Consider the following 19,619-nt stretch of genomic DNA (forward strand, 5'->3'; position numbering starts at 1 on the left):
TTTTCTGTTTGTAAAATGGAAAAAATAAATATGTTTAAAAATCAACAATGCAGTCTTGGTAAGGTGGGAAAATATAATAGGGTGCAATAGTTTGTGGCTTTCTTCCAGTCTCTTCTGCCATCACATTTCACTGTAGTCTTAATTGTCCAAAGTGAATGAATGAGAGAAAATCTTTGGCCACTGTTAATACAATATGTTTTTGAGCCAGCCCTGTTACAAGTTGTCTGTTTTAAGATTTACTCCATCTATAGAGAACCCAAGGCTGCAAGGACAGACCCTAAAATCTAAACCACACGATGAATAAAGCTGAGTAAAAAAATAAGTGATGATCATGAGTATCAACTTGGAGCTGGGTGTCAGTTATGGTCTACACATACCTTGAATGAAACTGAAGCCTTGGTACAATAGAAACCAATAGACACTATGGGGTCTTTGGGAGTGTGGTGTTGAGGACTTTTTGTGATGCCTCCTTCTTCCTGCTCCTGATACAGATCTTCTCCTTCCTCCTCTTCTCCTACAATGGCTGGGACAAAGGACCAGGCCCAGGACACCCAGCCCTCGTCCTGTTCCCCAGGACTGCTGCCTGAGTGCATGTAGATGTCTGGACTTGACCCAGGGCTCTCCATATCCACATCCATACCTGTGCGAGATGTACATGTTTCAAATGAGAGATAGGAATAGGATTCGGAATGAGTGCAGGAGGCTTGGAGGAAGACCAAGAAGGAGATGGATGTAGTGAAAGAGGACATGGATGGAGAAGAACAGGTAAATAGAGGCAGTTGACTTGCTGAAGCAATAACTGAAGGGAAGAGGCAAAATATTGATATCTGAACAAAATTACCAAACATATGTGAAGGAATTATGCAGAAATAGTATGCTTTAAATGATAATTTACTTATAAATATGTTCATGTCTTCAAGCTACTCTAAAAAAAAAGAATGTTCTAGGTACTTGTTAGCTAAAAACGGAGCTAAAACAGGAAGGGAGGTGTAACAGTAGCCGTGTGTGTTTCCGTATACAGGTGTCGGAGCACACATGTTCCAGAAATTGAGATTTATGCGTCTTTGAATGAATATCATAAACTGTATTCCTCCACAGACCAAAGCGGGAACACGTTATCGCCAAGAAGAGGAAACTGAAGTGTTTGGGTGATGCACAATCTTTGTCTGATATGTATAACACCCTATATATATGAGCTACAAGAACAAGTCTCTTTCAGGAGGTAATAAAAGTAAAAGTAAAATTAATGATTCATGCACCAAATGCCTAATTGGATAGTAATGACAGGGTACACTGTGGTGGATTGCACAACCTTGAATAAGGATGTATCTGACTGTCGGGTCAAGAGCGATGCAGTGTGTGCTTTTTCAAGAAATCTTCCCTGGGCACGTGTGGCTGATAATGACAAGCAATGGTGTAAGTTTCACGATTACTTATGAAAACATCAAGTTAAGGGGGAAAGGGGTGTCACATGTTTCCCAATATACCAGCCCCTCTCCCTGATGCTGACCCTTGAACTCATCCCATCGTGTCTGTTTCCATACGCATCGAGAGAGAGGAAACTGAGCTCAATACACAAGAATGTGTAATACCATTCCTCATGGCCTCACGTCCTCCACCAGAAAACAATATTGTCCGTTAGGTCACAGTTTAGGAATCCCAGCGGCTGAGGCGGTGAAAATTATGACATACTTTAATTAAATCTATCAGTTTGAACATTGTCAATTCGGAAATCTCCTCTATGAATTTCCATTCATCCAATAATACTCCCTTTCAGATTTTATCACATTCTGTCTTTGTTTTTACTGTTGAAGTCTTTGAGGTGTCAGTTCAACAAGTTAAGCTCTTTCGCTTCATCAAACACACTGACGACGGCTTGGTTTGAATTAAAAAAATCAAAACAAAGGCAAAATTAGCAACGCGCCGATCAAAACAGGGTAGATTAGCCAGAGTATGTTACATTAATCTCCAATGATAAGAAACTAGACTGGGGCAGTCAAATATGTCAATTAAATCTCTTATTTATGCTACTCAAAGGAATTTCACATAAACACTGGGCTATAACAATGCAATTATTGATTAATGACGTTTATTTATTAAATATTCAACCTGTAAACAAACATAATTTACAGAAAAGGCTATAAAAGCACATCTATAGACGTTTACATTTAAGGCACAAGGCCTTATTTGGGTGTAGGCAGTGCCCTTATAGGCCAGCAGGTGTCCCTCCATGTTAGAGCAGGCAAATACCTGACCACTTATCACTACTTATCTGTTTACTTTGAATACTATTCTTACATTTCCGGGCTGAACTCCAATAAATAAACAGATGTTGCGATTAATATCATATAATACTAATTCAGGTAGTCTACAATAAAGATTTAAAATGTACTTGTAAATATTTTATTACACATGTTATGTACTTGTTTAATTAAGCCTAATTTACTGCATTAATATCTTTGGATGCGGGTTGTAACAGAGCTACCTAGACCACATAATTGTTCTGGTAAATGATCGTCTTGTGTCATACAATGTGAATAAAACTAAACGCTTTGTACAGTGTTCATCAAAGCAGGGAGAGGGGCCACAGACTGACCCAACCGCTCTAGATCCTTCACATACTTGCTACAGTGACCAGCTGATCTATAAACGCATGCGAGTCTGAGCACTAAAATTTTTACAGAGTTTCAGTGACTTTATTAAATTTCACAGAGTGGATCTACCAGTCATTACTACAACCGAGAATGCTTAAGCGTTGTTGTTCTTAATAGCCTTTGCATTTATAAGGTATAGTTAAGAAATTTTATTTGTTAAATGTATAGCTTTTTATATTATACTTGGGTCTTATAAACAACAATAGTCTGGCGGCAAAAACTTAATTTATGAAAATAATTATGTCCAAATAATTTTACTTTGAATAGCATTTGAATAGATTCCTTGATTAATCAAAGACAATCACATAAATACTTTTAATTATTATGTTTGCATTTTTGAAAAAATACATAATTAATAATTAAGTGCATTGCATCTTATTACCAGCAACATTGTATGGTCTACTTTTCCTATTCCAAGAGCTGATTCTTTGTATATTTTTGAGATGGGATCCTAATTCATTCAGGCTTTGCATAGCAGGAGCATGACACCGACTCCTACATCTGGCATTGGTCACTTAAGTGGAAGCTGTGCCAACGAGCAGAAGACTTCCAGGCCAAGAGTCAGACCCTGAGGAAGAGTGAATGAACAAGAAGCATTGTGTTAAAGTGCATGCACCTCCGCTGCCCACCGCGTAAGGATAAGCTTGCAGGTCTAGTGTGAGGAAAAGAGCAACTTAAATTTAACGTAACGTAATGTCATGGTGTTTTGTAAAGTATTTAAAAAGGTAGAACCAAAAATCTGCAAATCACGTAAAAAGCAAACATACTGCAAACATACAAATATAATAATAATGGCAGCAGCAGCAGCAAACACTACAATGTTTTGAGGCTGGCATTGAAATTATAAACTAGTGTACAGTGTGTAGGATGTTACCTTGAAGTTTGTTGCTCCCTAAAAAGATTTGTATTTAGACAATATATTTGGGTGTGATTAAATAACACAAAAAAAACTTAACTTAACAAATGATGTGTTATATATCTCTGTGCTTTGATCTGAGCCAGATTTTGCATGAAGGAGATCAGTTCTGAAGACAGAGGCTTGTGCTGGGTTAGGCGCCGAGTAGTGTTTGTGGATAAAAGAGGAGGAGCACATACAATGGCCAAAGATAACTTAAATTAACAATTTAATTAATAAAAACAAAATTTATACTGTTCTGACTTCTTCAACTAATGTTATGTACAAACCAACACACTGCCAAGGCAATGGCTACTGTGACTACACACAAACAAACCAACTACAACTTTACAGACAGCATTGTAGTACAAATAATGATAAGAAATCATATGAAAATTCTTACCGGTTAAATTTAAAGCAGCTTCTTTGACATGCCCACTTCCCTCTTCTCCTTCTCCGTCTTTGTGTCCTCCAATTTCCCCGTAATAAAGAGCAATAATCAGCTCTAAAATGCGAATGAACATCGGTAACTGCTGATCAGTGATGGACAACTTCAGGCTCTCAACCAATGTTTGAATCTAACAAAATGGTCAAAAACAGATTAAACAGTGAATGATGTTTCTATGAAAATCATACAGTACATCTATAATTTTGGGGGCAGAAATATGCACTTTATAATATCCAAATTCCAAGTAATTTATTCAAATGAACAAATTGTAAATAGCAACTTTAATAAACTAAAATTGTATTTTAATCTGCATACATCTAAATCAGTATTGACAGTAAATAAATCATTACTCATATCAATAGTGTTATACTACTATGAATCACTTAGAACATGTTCACTGAGCTCACTTTGATGACTGATGGGATCTTTGAGTTGATGTTGTCATAAGTAAAATGAAGCCGTGTCCTGAAGGAGCACTTGTACAACAGTGGGTCCTGGTAAAACTCGATCTTCCCACTGGCGTTCCTCTTGTCCAGGCAAACCGTGCAGTCGGCAAAGTTGATGACCTTTCGGAGCACCAGTTCTGGAGCTGAAACAAATATAAATGATTATGAAATAAAAAATAAAAAAAGAAGACCAACATTTAAAAAATAGAAAAAATAAAATGATAAAACATTATAAAAATAAAATTGTTATGAAATTATTATAAATTATATTAAATAATGTCAAATATTGTACTAATAATATCTAACAGTATGTAGAAAAAACAATATATATATATTTTTTTCAATCCCTTTACTTCACAGTCAAAAGTGTCAAAATATAAAAACGTTGACAGAAATTTTTGAACTTTAACTTTCAACTTAGGTTTTGACAACCTTAAGGCTTATTGGATGTTTGCATATGGAATTCATCCTTGGCAAAATGTGTAAAATGTATATAATATTACATTTTGTAAAATTGTAGTCTTCCAGCAGGAAAAAACAAGTATTAACAACAAAACTTATCTTAGATTCATTTTCAAACAGATTGCCACACAGTATCAGCATTATTATTAAATTATTTGTCGCTGTTGTTGTATGAAGTGGGTTACATTTAGGTTTTTAGGAGTATTAGATAAAAATCTGATACCAATGCTTCTATAAATCTAGCATAAAATTATCCAGCATACTTAAACTAAAGTGACATGCCGTGCCTTACCAGTGATGTCCATGAAAGCCCTCTCCCACATGTCGTCCACAGTGTAGCACTCGGCCGCAGTGATGTTGACGGACAACACAATGTCATCCTCCACATACTTCAAGATTAGGTTGTTCACCATGATGTTGACATTGTTCACCACTCGCCTGATCAGACTCTGTACATAACCTGGAATAAGCACAGGAGTACATAACAATACATGTTAGATACGCTATTTCCGTTTTTTTTTTTTTTTATGATTTTTGGGCCCGTAGGCTTAATCAGACCGGAGAGGAAAGTGTGAAATTGGGGACGAGAGAGAAGGGAGGAAATACACTATTTCTACTTCACAGTTGGCATATAGTAACTATTAATACACTATACATCCCTCCAGACCATGCTTTTGCCTGAATGTGTATGTAGATTTTTTTAAATGATAGATTTAAAGTCTGTAGAAGTCGGAATGTAGGGAGTTTTGTGATGAAGAGGTGTAGGGATGTAAAAAGGCAGAGGAAGGCCCAGTCTTGCAGATTAAGTTTCAGAGCTGGGGGAGCCATTCCACACTGTAACCAGAATGTCCTAATGGCCACAGAGACGCCCAGAAACAGAAGCTACACAGGAAAAACATACATGCTTATGTCATTATTACTCAAGAAAAAGCAAACTGAAAGTATTACAGACATGGGAGTTTTACCATAAAATATGAAAATTTACTGTAATAAATCTTCCAAACCGCAGGACCAATGGCATTATTCATTCCTCCCATGTACTGTTAAACACTTTATACATGGATGAAATACATGAGCTTTTAAAGCCAGGATTGCCACTATTTTCCAAAGTAAATATTAGTCTTCCTGTATCTACATGCCTGGCAGGGGCAAAAACACTACCGATAATGAGGCTAAACTAAATGGTGCTGTTGAGGGGAACATTTGGGTGAATTTTGTGACTTTGCATACAGGCCTAGATACACATAAGGATAATCCAATTGACCAAACTGTCTTGAAAGTGGTGCCTGCCCAAACACTCCAGCAGGAAAAGAGGGTGACACAATGTAAACTGCTCTCATAAACATAATGCGTGTTTCGTGACATGTGTGCGTGGCAGAGGTAAGCCGGGCTGCTCTAATGCGTGCATGAATGCAACTGTGTGGAAGGGTTTGTGGTTGTGGGGTCGCTCACAGCACTGGAATTGCACCTGCAGCTTGGGCAGTAAAAACAGTGCTTTACCCCCTGCTATTTCCCTCTCTGGATTTAATTTATCCCTGTCAGAGTGTCTTTCTTTCCCCTTTGTACACCAGCTCACTTGCCATTTCTCCTATCCCCTCACACCCCGTACAGTTCAGCGGCTCAAAACTTCAATGTGCGGACCTCAACTTCTGTAAAAAATTGACACAGTCGGCACCTGTGCTGTGGCCCACAGGGAAGCAGTCCACTTAAAACTGTTCAACCATAAAATCACTGGAAAAATGGTTCCTTTATACCATTTTCAGAGTATGCCAAGTATTCTCAACTGTGCAATTTATGAAAGAACACTTCACTGGTCACCTTTTTCCCTGTATTACGAAAGTATAAGCATGCAGCTATACTGTGCCAGCCACTGGTCAAGAAAAAGCTTAGGACTAATTATGAAGTTCATTAATGCATTTGAATAAGTTAAAAGGATTTGTAATTGAGATGAACTAAACAATATTTGTGACTTAACAAAATATGTTTAATTACCGGCAGTCACAATGCTTATTGCTATTTGTTTACTAGTTCATACAGGTAACATTCATCAACCAAGCAATCAAAACACATCACAGCATTCAGTGGCTCCTATAAGCATTAGCTCCAAAGGCAAAGAGGCCATGGTTATGTTTGACATGAGAAAAACTGTATTGCCCAAACAGCGCAAATTATGTTAGCCATGCCGGTTGCACATGGGCCTCTTAAAGTGTAGCTCTACAAAACAGAGCAGAGTACATGAAAGCTCTGGAGAAGACAGCTCTTGGGTTAAACATTACTGTGCAGACCATTTTCCTGTAACACCAGAACTTGTGAAATGTATTTTCTTAAGATTTCGGGAACCCCAGTACCGGGGCCGTAGGGAGTGTTTGTATTTCATTGCTCACAAATCTTCGTCTTCCCCCAGTCACAAGCAGACACAGCAGGGCAAGCAAAATTTGTGAGACCCTCAGAGTCAAAAGCCTAAAGTATCAATCTCTCTTAAGCATATATACACAGTAGCAACACAGTCGGAATTATGTGCTGTGTTTGGGTTACAGTAGCTATACCAAGTGGCTCCCTGGGGTAAGTTTAACATAAGAAAAAACGCATGGTTGCCAAATTTGATTGGTACATGGGTACCACTATAATATACCTGTGTTACTTAAAAGGGTAAATAAAAAAATAACAAGTTTGTGTCTTTATGCCAGTCCAAGAGCCACATGTATTGAGAGCTGGTACAAGAAAGGGCATCTGAGGTAAATAAATGGGAAAAAAAGCCATAATTTCCCCCTCAACTCAAAAAAGGAGAGTATTGCCATGTAGTGTCTAGTGATGTCTCTCAAAAGTGTAAAAGGCCACAACTGTAGACTCCCCTGGCTCTTAAAAGAAGCACTTCTCACAAACGGTGGCCGCTGGTCCCCCACAAGCATCTGTAAACATAATCACTTGCAGAATCACACAAAGGTGGAAGCACTTGGTCTTTGGTCTCTGTGTGGCTACCAATCCCATGGCATATGAATTAACATCACTATTTTCCACCACAGGCAGAACATGAAGGATAAATGCATTCAGCATGTGAGAGCTTAGGGCCAAATGACTGGATAATTGCTGGTGGCTGCTTTTTAGTGTCGGCCATGTTTTGTTTTGGTTGTTTTGAAGTGGGGGCAAACAGACGCACAGATGAGATTGTGAAAGTAGGCTCATAATGTAGTCAGGTGGTCTTGTATGCCAATGTTCTATTCATACCATGTTTTACTCTAGACAAGTGACTAAATATCTCACATGAAAGGATTTTAGAATGCTGTACTTCGATCAATTGTGTAATACACGTAAAATAAAATGTCTTCCTTCAGAAAGAGCTTCCTTTAGTCCTATAAATAAGCAGCAACATTAAGCACTGTAATGATCAGAGTGAGTCCTTAAAACAATTCCAAATATGTTTTAATGAGTGAAAAACATGGTTAAAAGATTAAATAAGTAATGAGTTTAGCATAATATATGAGACTTCCACCAATGACCCACAATGATAAGAAAAAAAACATTCAAAACTCCGGACATGTTGTTCTTGTATCTAATTCTAAGATAAACATCCTTTGTCTGAGTCATAGCAGGTTAGCTTTACTCTGTCTACCTTTTAACCTCAACCTTTCACTAGAAAAACTTGGATTACAACATGCACTTACTGGCTCAGCCTCACATAGGCGTCACAGTCTATGACACCAAAATGATCTTAATCGGTGTTAAAATGTGATCCAATCTACACTTTTAAGGTAAAATCAGAGTAGATATATACCTGTATCTTCCTTCCACTTATTCACAACTACATGTAGGACACCTTAGAAATATAGAAGTCCATGCTTGAAGTCTCATAGGAAATGTATTGTGTGATGAGAGTGCGAGGGTCCATGCTTTAACAGCTGGGAAAAGATATTATCTTATAACGTCAGACCTGGAAAAGGATCCTCCCCAGATACAACTAGCCAGGACCGTGGGGTCGCTCAACCATGAAGCAGAAAAATCTCAATGTGATTTGCCATTAGAATAATAATTTAGTTAATTAAATAAACAATTTTGAAATCAAAATACCCAAATCATGGAAATACTAGGCATATGTTTTATAATTAAATTTCAAGTCTCAGGGTGGTATGCCGCAAGCATAATTTGACTGCACTTTCAATTTTCTTTAAAGTTTTTTTTGTTTTTTTTAACGTATTTGTACATTTATTTATGGCTTTCAATGTGTACAGGATATGATTTGACAATAAACAACCTTGACACTTTGAATGTTTTGAATCTTTACGTGGTATAGCCCAGTGGACATCAAACTTTTTAGAGCTGTGGGCCACTTCAAGAGCAGTTGGTCAAGGGCTACCAGTTCAATTAGCCTAAATGGGCCAACAATTACATTAATCATATCCAAACAATATAAAGGCTTAAACCGTGAGTAACTATCTGCATGAGTGGGCATCATGTATTATGAATTTTAAAAACCCAATCTTAATTCCCATTTTAAAGCAGTGAGTTTTAAGAATAAAACGGCAGTTTTAAAGAATGTTAGGAAATCAGATAGATTAACTTTGTTTTAAATCTAGCAATGAGTAAACTACTTTAATTTTCAAAATATATGTAAAAGATGCAAAGCAAATATTCATGGGTTTCAGTCAAGTCATTTATTTGTTGTCACTGCCATTTTGAGGACATCACTGCATGCTGTTGCCTGAATGAAACACAGTGCATACAATTGCACAAAACAAAAACATAAAACATAAAAAAGAAAAAGAGTTGATACTTCAACAAGAAAGAAGTTATAGGTTTTGTTTTGTTATCTACAGCAGCGAGTTGTTGACAACACATACAAACTTTTGCAGACATTTACATCCAAGCTTCCTCGTAAACAAGCCCTCAGCACCAAAAAAGGTCCTCAAAGCTTTCAAGAGCACAGACTTTGAGTGCGGGTGAGTAACCGTCTATCCCTAAAATATAACACCCAGACAGTAGCCACTCAATAATATGCAAAGTAGCATTATCCAGCTGCAAACTACATGTAATGAACAGCTCACTGCTCAGTCTGGAGTGAGGTCCACTGGTCTAGTAGAGTGTTTCTGGCGAAAAATGGGGTCTTTGAGGACGTTAATGATGTAATGATTCCAACTATTAATACACAAAAGAACATCCCAAATTGACCACTCTGTTACAACCTTGCAGAAGACTGGGAGTATTTTGAAAAAAAAGTAACATGGAGCCTATGACATCTGTTGTGGTTTCTACATGTGCAGCTCTCAAATAAATAAGCTTAATGGATTTTTTGGAAAATACAAAGCTTTGGATGAGCTGTTCTATATTTAGAACAGGTCCATGCAGGCGCCTGAGAGAAGCCCAAATGGCGCCCAGGGCACCAGGTTGGTGAACCCTGGTATAGTCTGACCTGTCAGGAGTTATAGTAACACTGGCTAAAACAAAGTACCGGTATATACCAGTGTTTATGCTAATTTCTAGTGTCATGTTGTGTCTTGAGTAAACAGTTGTACAACTGCTTGAATGTTTAGAGCCAGCCTTCTTTTGTGGCTGGTAAGACCTAGTCAACTTCTGGTTTAGTATTGCCAATTACCTGGTTTGGACATGGTTGAGCCCCAATTAAACCATGCACCTTTTTAATCAAACAGTTTCCAAAAATAACCAATGGAGAAAATGTCATGTTTAAATAGTTGTTATGCCATATGCCATGTTGTTCTTAAGACACTTATTGCTAATATGATTTGTAGCGTTTCTCATAGTGAAATATTTGAGGACGAAATAATATACAGCATCTTAAATAATGAACTTAATATTGTGAAGTTTGACACATTGTTTTCTCACTCCCATCACTAACCTGGAGGCAGGTCTGGGTCGCTTGGGGCGGCTTGCTGGATGCGTCGGGGCCTGGCTATGGCCTTGGAGCTGTCTGAGACACTGCGACTGGTGGAGCTGGAGCCACTTTCATGGTCATCCTGAAGAAAAAAAACACACACAAGAAAACCTTATGAAATCCTTTTGGCCATCCTTTTGAATGCAAATCATTAAAACATTCATATTATGATTCACATACTTGCTTTGGAATCCTATCAATAGACCAAAAAAAACTGCAATGCATACACTATTGTTTATGTTTGACAAAAAGCACCATGACCAACATGCCCTCTACTTTCACTAATGAGGCATACTGTACTGGATCTAACTACTGTCTAAACAATACCTCAAATTCAGAATCACAGTGACCATAATCCTGCAAAAGAAAATATTAAAAGGTACAAGTGAAAAATAATAAAACAAATATCAAAACAAAAGGAAAGAGACAAAGGATGTTAATAAACTGTATGGCACCGTTTGCTCTAAAGTAACCTGGTGTGCCTCAGGGTTCAGTACTCGGTCCAATTCTGTTTACTCTTTATATGCTGCCGTTAGGTAACATTATCAGAAAGCATGGCATTAACTTCCACTGCTATGCAGATGACACATAGCTGTATTTATCACTTAAACCCGATCAGACTGATCAAGTAGACAGGCTTGTGTGAAGGATATAAAAACCTGGTTGACACTTAACTATCTGCTTCTTAACTCTGAAAAACCCAAGGTCATTGTGCTGGGCCCTAAACATCTACGAGACGCTTTATCTGAGGCTGCCCAAAAACATATCAGTTTACCATAACCCGACCGACTTGGTAAAAAAAATTGCCGACTGCCGACTTGCTGGAATATTTTTTAGCAACTTTGTCAAAGTGATGCCAAAACATTTTTTTTTTCTTTTATAGCTCGCCGACCGTTTTTCAAAAAAGCAACGTGTTGAATAATTTGCATGAACAACATACAGCATGAGCACTCTGCAGCAAAAGGATGTGTGAGCAGGCAGCGCGTTACTGTAGAAACAGTGTCCACAAACTGCTCAACAAAGAACAACCCAAACTTCGTGCTCAAGAAAGAGACGACCAGCCCAACCCCGTAGTCAGGACAGAGAGTCCGCAACGGCAGCACAGTCCGGAAACAGCAACGCTCAGCCAGGTGGAATCGACGGGCTCGTCCGCTGAATAGTCACCAAGATGAGCGACACCAAGATGAGCGACACCAAGATGAGCGACACCAAGATGAGCGACACCAAGATGAGCGACACCAAGATGAGCGACACCAAGATGAGCGACACCAAGATGAGCGACACCAAGATGAGCGACACCAAGATGAGCGACACCAAGATGAGCGACACCAAGATGAGCGACAACAAGAACGTCGCCTCCCGGGAGTACGCCTCCAGCAGGGAAGAGGTGGCCGTGGCCCAGGAGCAGTTCTTTGCCCCGGAACCGCGCAGAGGCATCTCGGTGATTTTAGATGCAAGTAGACCATCATTACACAGAGATGAGCGGACTGGACAGGGCAGTGCGCACTTACGCACGGACTTAGTGAATGACTGTAGACTATTGTAATGTCCCTTCGTGCAGTTAAAGACTTCATGCACTTTAGTTCTATTCTTACATACACCCATGCAGTGTATTTTGTTTTATTGTGCCTTCTGAAGCGATCCTCTCAAGCATATCTCCAGAATTTGTGTTCCGTGGATGAAAAATTGATTTACTGTCAAAATTGACAAAAAATAAAATAATTTGTTTTATGTCCAAAAATTGTTTATTGGCTGGACTTATTCATTTTTTTGTTTTGTACATTTACGGTAGCATCTCTCCTGATAAATGATAATATTAACTTAATTTCAAAGGCAAATTATCATTAAATGGGTGGATTGTATCTACAAATTTGGAATTTTTTATGGTAATTATGTAAAAAATTACCTAAAAATTACCTAAAAATTAGCTACCTACCAACCCACTTAAAAAGATTTTGTGGGGATACAGCAAACATATAATTCATTTAGATTTTTTTATGCCTTCAAAGTAAAAAAAATAAGAAATTATCTACCTATCTACCCACTTGTAAAATGTTGGTAGGGTTACAGAAAACATGCAATTAATTTGGGGCAGCCTGAGCAGATAGTCACACTGGACAATGTCAGTGTGGCCTCCAGTTCTACTGTAAGAAACCTGGGAGTCTTATTTGACCAAGAGCTCTCATTTAAGGCGCATAAAAATCAATTAGATTTTTATATTCATATCCCCCATCTATACCCTGTATTTAACACAGTGAACGAACAGCAGCAAAAAATCTGCAGTACTACAAACAAACTCCCCGCTTGCAGCTTATAACTTCTACTTTACCCATTTAGGAGTAACAGCAAGAATTGGGTAACGATTTTTTTATTATATAAAAAAAACATGTTTGATCAGCTCCTGAGCTGCCGTTTTGGGCAGCAGCAGCAGGTGAGGGCCTCCACATGCTCCGTGTCCGTGGATTTATGACCGTGCCATCGCCGCCCGGATCTCCCACCGCCCTGGATCAAAGCTCACTGTAGTGCCTCGTGCAGTCCGCCAGCTGGCCCAACTAACACCCTTTTCTCTTCTCACTTTCTTCCAACCCGAGGGGAGTGACATAGACGCATCAATGACCTGTGGACCCAGATGCTCCTCGAGTCCCTGGTGAAGCGGACTCTACCTCATATGGACGGTCCTTCATCTGCCTGGAAGAACTGGTTCTCCTCCTGAGTGGGTCCAGCTCCACTGTCTACCTCGCGTCCATCTGTCTGTCTGTGAGAGTCAGATCTCTCCTTCACTCTAGAACTACTCCAGGTTGCTACTTTTTCCCCAAGTTCCTGGCCAAGAAGGAGGGTCTAAGGACAGGCCACTCTGGAACATCACCCCTCGTCCCCACGGACATTGTTTAATCAGTTTTTCACCGTCGTCCTCAAAGGCAACTGTTGTGATTTTGGGCGTTGCAAAAATAAATTGAATTTACTTGAATTGTTTAAAGCTGACTGCAAAACCGAAAGGCCTTTGTGCCATATCCTGTCCTAGGTTAGTCAGGCCAAAATATGGCAATGGTCACATGTGTGCATCACAAGCAGAGGAATCAGGAGTCACTCTTATCTCTGCCAAGGTAAGGATGATTAAAGGTGTAAAACCAGAATATTCTGCTAATCTATTCACACATGAGTATTAACCTGTTACCATCCACCTATTTTCGCCCTGTGCACAATGGTTGGACATACCCAAATGACATTGCTTATTAAAAGAGGATCTTATGTTCCACATGCAAGTGTGATGCATCATTAGAAAGCTTAGGCCTTCTAGTTTCTGCAGATGTGCACATGAACACTGTCAGGGCTTCAGAACTTACACTACAGAGGCCCAAACATAAACAAAACATCATTTTTTAGTCTCGCCTGAATATTGTTAATTTGTAATGGTCCTGAGCATGACATACTTCATTGTGTGCATATGCTGTTAACTGTACATGATGTTTATCTTGTTGACAACAACTGTGTAAAGTTTCAGATCTCTAGGAACAGGCATTTTGGTGCTGTTGACCTTTTTGTATCAAAAAGTATATTCGGAACAAGTGATCCAAATATGTGCCAACTGTGCCAAACTGTTTTATTACAATTTTAGCTCCTCTATGATTATAAAACATACATTTTGATGTTTTGTAGGCCACTAATAGCAATTATAACTGCTAAAAAAAAAATGTGAAAATGTGTAAATATGAGTTTACCCATGAATTTCTCATATAGAGGTTAAAAAAAAAAAAAAAAAAAATTATAATATTTTTATTTTATTTTTGTATTGGTATAATAATACATATATCTAACAATATGCACGTCCAAAAGGCTAATAAAATCAGAAAACGTTATGCGCAAAATCCTGCCGAGAAATCTGTCTCTTTACAGCCTTCCCGGAGCCTTACGCACGAGAATACAGAAGATTCTGTGTCAATAAGCTCTTTGTCCCGCCTCTCTTTCTAAAGCTATTTTCATTGGCTAGAATAATATGTCAATCAATCTCAGCTACGTCATTCGCACGCTGCGCTATTTAGATGTAAACAGACTAATCCATGTGCGTCGCAAGTGGCGCATTTTTTTTTGCGGAGGCTGTAGCAAACAAACCCGTGGACAGAAAAATTCGTGGATGGTCTCATTCTGTAGGTAACAGTCTGAAGAAAAGAAGGATATCCAACATTATTTTATATGTCAAACAGGTCATTTGTTATGGACGGAGAAATGCGCCGGACAAGCGCATTCTCGTCCGGCGAGAAACGAAGAAAAGTTTGTTTACTTGACAATATCTCGAAATCGGATAACTTCAGGAAAAATACAAGTGGATATTGTTTTTCAATGGTTCCTTACGGACAGACTGAGTACAAGGATGTACAGAATTAAAGCCGTTTCGTCCGTCATAAACAGCAAACAGGTAGGACATGCGTTTGTAAAAGTTGAGACTTTCTCACAAACTATTGGCAATTGCTTCTTGGGGCATATTATTCAATGTAAATCAACGACATATTCGTTTTGTTGAGAAAATAAGCTTTAAAATGATGTATAGCTTGCTGGTATTGACCACGGAAATAAAAGTGATGATGTAAGAGAATATTTGAGATATAGAAAATGTTCGCCGGCGGACAGGTGGGTGGTACAATAAAGGAATATCTTATCTTATCTTATCTTAACAGGTTAATTCAAAAGGCCAATCAAACTTTGAAGTAAATCCAGAACACATGCTGTACATCAAACACTCTCACACAGTTTCAGCAAACTATAACATTTACCACATGAATTTATTTTGTACATGTGGGAATGTCTAATGCACTTAAAGGGTTCATCATTAATCTAAGTTATATTTTGATTGATTGATTCATGCATGTTTGAGTACCATAATTGTGTATTGTCCTAAAGCTGAGGCCTCTAGTGCTCAGAAATGTTTTCCCTTACCCCCTATGCCCTCCCACATCCCTGTTCCAATGATTTGATAAATTTAAACCCTCAGGTGTGATATGTAGGCTTCTAAAATGTCACATACCGACATTTAAAAAATAATAACATGTACATGAAAATCTGCTGCTAGTTACAGTGAAACGTGACTATGAAGAGGTGGAGCTTATCGGTTCTGCACTTTGAACAGGAACGTCAATGGACCGGTTTCTGTTACTCAGCCGGTTTAGATCAAAATTGCAATTTACAATAAACATTAAGTAAAATTATGACCTTCTTATGTTATAGTTCAATCCTAAGTAGCATAAAAACCTTATGTGCATCCCAATTTGTGTGTGTGTCTGTGTATTTTGGTTTCATTAATTGTTTACACCAGCTGTAGCTATCATATATTTCTGTACAATTCAGAACTGAAGTTTCCCATGTATGCCATTTAATTAGATACGTTTTATGTTTACATCAGAATGCCCCTCTTAAACACATTACAATTGGAAACAGTCTCTTGCTGTTGTAAACTTCCAGATCTATACTTTAAGGAATGCCTATTGCTGCAGGCCAAGAGAACTTGGGTTCAACAATTCAAACTGCCACAAAAGGACAAGACTGCCAAATTTGGCTGTAGAGCAATTAAGCGCTCAATGTCACTGTGAGCAGTGAGTAACTCTCCAGAGATGAAACATGCCTTTTCGAAGGGAAGCCCAGGCACAAATGAAGTCTGGCTCAGCTGCTGCAGCGTAAACTGATCCTCCCTGCGCCACAGCAGGGCACAGCGCAGGGAGAGCAGAACGGACACACAGAATCTGGAGGGAATGAGGACAAGGGGGGCTGCTTCCCCTAAAGGCATGTCAACTCAGCTGTTGACCAAAGATGATGGTAGCAAAAAGGAAAAGAGACAAGGGATAAATGGAAAAAATAACAGAGGCAGAGAAAGTGAGACTTGCTGCAGCAGAGAACTATGTGATCGGATGAGAGATACACGCCTGTGTGCTGTGAGTGGCAAGTGAGGGGACCCCCTACTCAGAGGGTAAGTGGGCACCTTTGGAGGGTTAGGGCACAGGAAGGCCATGGCTGACCCCTGTCCTGCCTGTGTCTGGCCCAGGACCAGGGGAGTAGGCTGAGCCTGTCTGGAGTCCACCCTCGTCAGAGCTGCTAAATCCACTGAGACTGCAGCTTATTTACCTTTGACTACCCGGTTTCCAGAAAACTTGAGACCAAAAAAACACTTAAAACGAGTATAAAGATATTAGATAACAAATTATGTAAAAAATAATAATAGCCTTGCCCACTGGGAATCTTTTCAGACTCATTTTATTTGTTATATGTTCATACTACTTGCAGAAAACCAGACATAGTAGGGTTGTCAACAACTTAAAATAAACAAATATATTGAATACATTGTAGTGATTAGCTGTTGGTTTTTCTTGTGATAATTGTTTCTTGTCCTTTCTATTTGGGCTAAGTGAAAAATAGCTAAGACGTCCAAACACTGTCATAGTTTGGTATGGTTCCAGTGATGTCAAATGTTATGTGGCCACTTCTCTTACACTTAAATTCTTGAGAGCTGGTCCACGGCAACAAGTTAAACAGCTCATCATCAAATCACCTTTTCCCTAACTTCCCCTTGGCTTTGGTCTCATTCATCAGGTCAACTCAACATTTGTTGCTTATGGCTTTTTAATGAAACTGTAACAAATGCATGAAACCCATGACATAGTTTAATCTTTGTGTAATGTAATGAGAATGCAAGGAAGAAATACAAGAACCATTTGCTGAGATTAGTGATGCTTTCAGTTTGGTACGTTTTTGTGTACATTTAAATTAAAACCTTAAACTCTGGAAAGGCAAACACACACACATACCGTTTACTGCTTAAAGACCTGTCTAAGATCTTCATAAACAAATTATGTTCTCAAAATTATTATTATCATTTTATTATTGTATTTTATTGTTATTGTTGTTGTTGTTATTATTATCATTATCATTAATAATAATATCATCATCATCATCGTCATTATTAGTAACCGTATTACTGCAAAATTGAGCGCTCTAAACAGAAAGAAAAAAAACAACCAGATAAAATTATACTTTAGACTTCCTTTTGCTTCTAAAATTGTCAAAATAATTATTTTTAGTTACTTTATATTGTGATATTGTGAATAATCACAATTATCAATAATCATTAATAATGTTGAAATTCCTATCTAGAAGTAATATTCTTAATCTTCTCTATGAAAATGAGAATCTTCATACACATGCTTTGAAGCAAACTTTATTGTACAAAAGTGATGGAATCTGAGCTACAAAGCCAATTTATGCCAGAGTTGCACTCATCCCTACATTTGTACAGTAAAGCCATGCAGCTGGAATCCATGGCAGATTGGAGGGATTAGAAAATGAAATGTACCCCGGTGAATATCAGATTGTGTGACATTTTGAATAATTATCTCAATGAAAACTGTTCACTTTAACTCTCCGCTGTTCAAGTAATAAAATCCACTACTGGGAAAGAAAATCCCCATTTGCTCTGAATGTTCTCTGCTAATGAAATATTACAGCCCTGAAATGTATACAATGTGGTGCAGTGTTTAACTTGAACTTAGCATCATTTTTCTAAGCAAGTGCGTTACTTCTAAAGATCAGTATAGCAGGAAGTGCAACTGAACACAGCTAAAATTAATGTTAATGTGCTGCTTCCTTTGTGTGTTCCATCAGCAAAGAATCTTTTTCATGTTACTTTGAAGTCACATACCAAATGGTATGGCAGCCATTCTACACACTGTATATGAACTATATATATGTCCTTGTCATCTTAAACAAGACTTCCAAAACCCACAAAATCACACAGTAATAAAACGATGGTGATGAAAGCTCACGGTTCACTTAGTGTTTCCTGTGTAGAAAGGGCTCTTCTTTCAAAAAGGAAGGGCCATCCTCATAAAAACAGAGTGAATAATTATCAAACCATTCCAATACAAATCCAAGAAGTACAATAGTAATTTAGGCCTCGTCAAAATGTTCATTCACCTACATTTATCAAACACAAATGTCCCAAAGAGATTATGGCCTAGTGCTGACCTTGTGCTGGCTTTGATACCATTACCAAAAATTATATTAAGTTATTGACGAGTTAACAGAACAATCAGTTCCCAATTTTCACATTCCCACAGTGTGACTCATTTGTCATTGAGGTACGCTGCCAAAGATGTGTAGTCTATTATCATGTACCACGGCAACATCCTATTGTTTACAGTGGGCTTTTCATTGTGATTTGTTTATTTAATTTTGAATGTGTGACATTTAAATTGAATCAAATCATTTTGGTTGCACATGTGGATTGGAGCTTCATAAAAGTCAAAGGTTTCTAACCTAACCTCTGGATCAAACTTGCAGTTAACAGTTTTTATATTATTATTTATAAATTAATATTATTTTTTTATTTATTTTCTTAGCTTTCAACCATGTTAAATCCTCATCATTTGGTTTCATTCACGTTTGATTAATACTGCATATTTATTGTAGTTGTCCATCTCTCCAGAGCTCAAAACGCTTGGAGCCACTTTGTGATGCAAGATGTGCACCTTCGTGTCAATACACTTTTACCAGACTCATTCAGACCCTTTCAGTGCTCGAATGTCCGCCAAAAATTTGAAGCCAACAGACTAGCCTCATATGAACATCTTTATTCCTCAATGCATCACCAGCACAGATGAAGTCTTCTTGAGGTGTAATGTATCTTCAGAAATATGAACTGGATAACTTGGGTTTTCTCTTTCATATACAACAGTTTAAGCTGAAAAACATGACATACTGGAGCGAAACCTCCAAAAGTTATTCAAGAAGCTTAAACATAAATAATACATAAGCTTATTCCTAAAGAAAGTGATACAATTTGTATAAT

The 19,619-nt window shown here is 38.1% G+C and overlaps 1 protein-coding gene across 6 annotated transcripts in view; it reads right to left on the bottom strand.

Annotated features, from left to right (window-relative positions):
• Window positions 1–19,619, bottom strand: part of LOC140374668 (intermembrane lipid transfer protein VPS13B-like) — a 285,793-nt gene that overhangs the window by 253,515 nt on the left and 12,659 nt on the right. For all 6 annotated transcript variants that reach the window (XR_011929102.1, XM_072461641.1, XM_072461642.1 and 3 more), the window contains exons 4-8: window positions 10,754–10,871; window positions 5,198–5,365; window positions 4,405–4,586; window positions 3,953–4,127; window positions 378–640 (exon numbers count right to left, since the gene is read on the bottom strand). Coding sequence is in view for 5 of the 6 variants with exons in the window: in XM_072461641.1 (XP_072317742.1) it covers window positions 378–640; window positions 3,953–4,127; window positions 4,405–4,586; window positions 5,198–5,365; window positions 10,754–10,871 (906 nt within the window). In the remaining variant the exon portion in view is untranslated. The remainder of the gene's footprint in view (window positions 1–377; window positions 641–3,952; window positions 4,128–4,404; window positions 4,587–5,197; window positions 5,366–10,753; window positions 10,872–19,619) is intronic.

The sequence above is a fragment of the Eucyclogobius newberryi genome, unplaced genomic scaffold, assembly GCF_026437365.1.
Source record: "Eucyclogobius newberryi isolate DKJ021-1_F unplaced genomic scaffold, fEucNew1.0.hap1 SCAF_3, whole genome shotgun sequence".
Classification (NCBI taxonomy): Eukaryota; Metazoa; Chordata; class Actinopteri; order Gobiiformes; family Gobiidae; genus Eucyclogobius; species Eucyclogobius newberryi.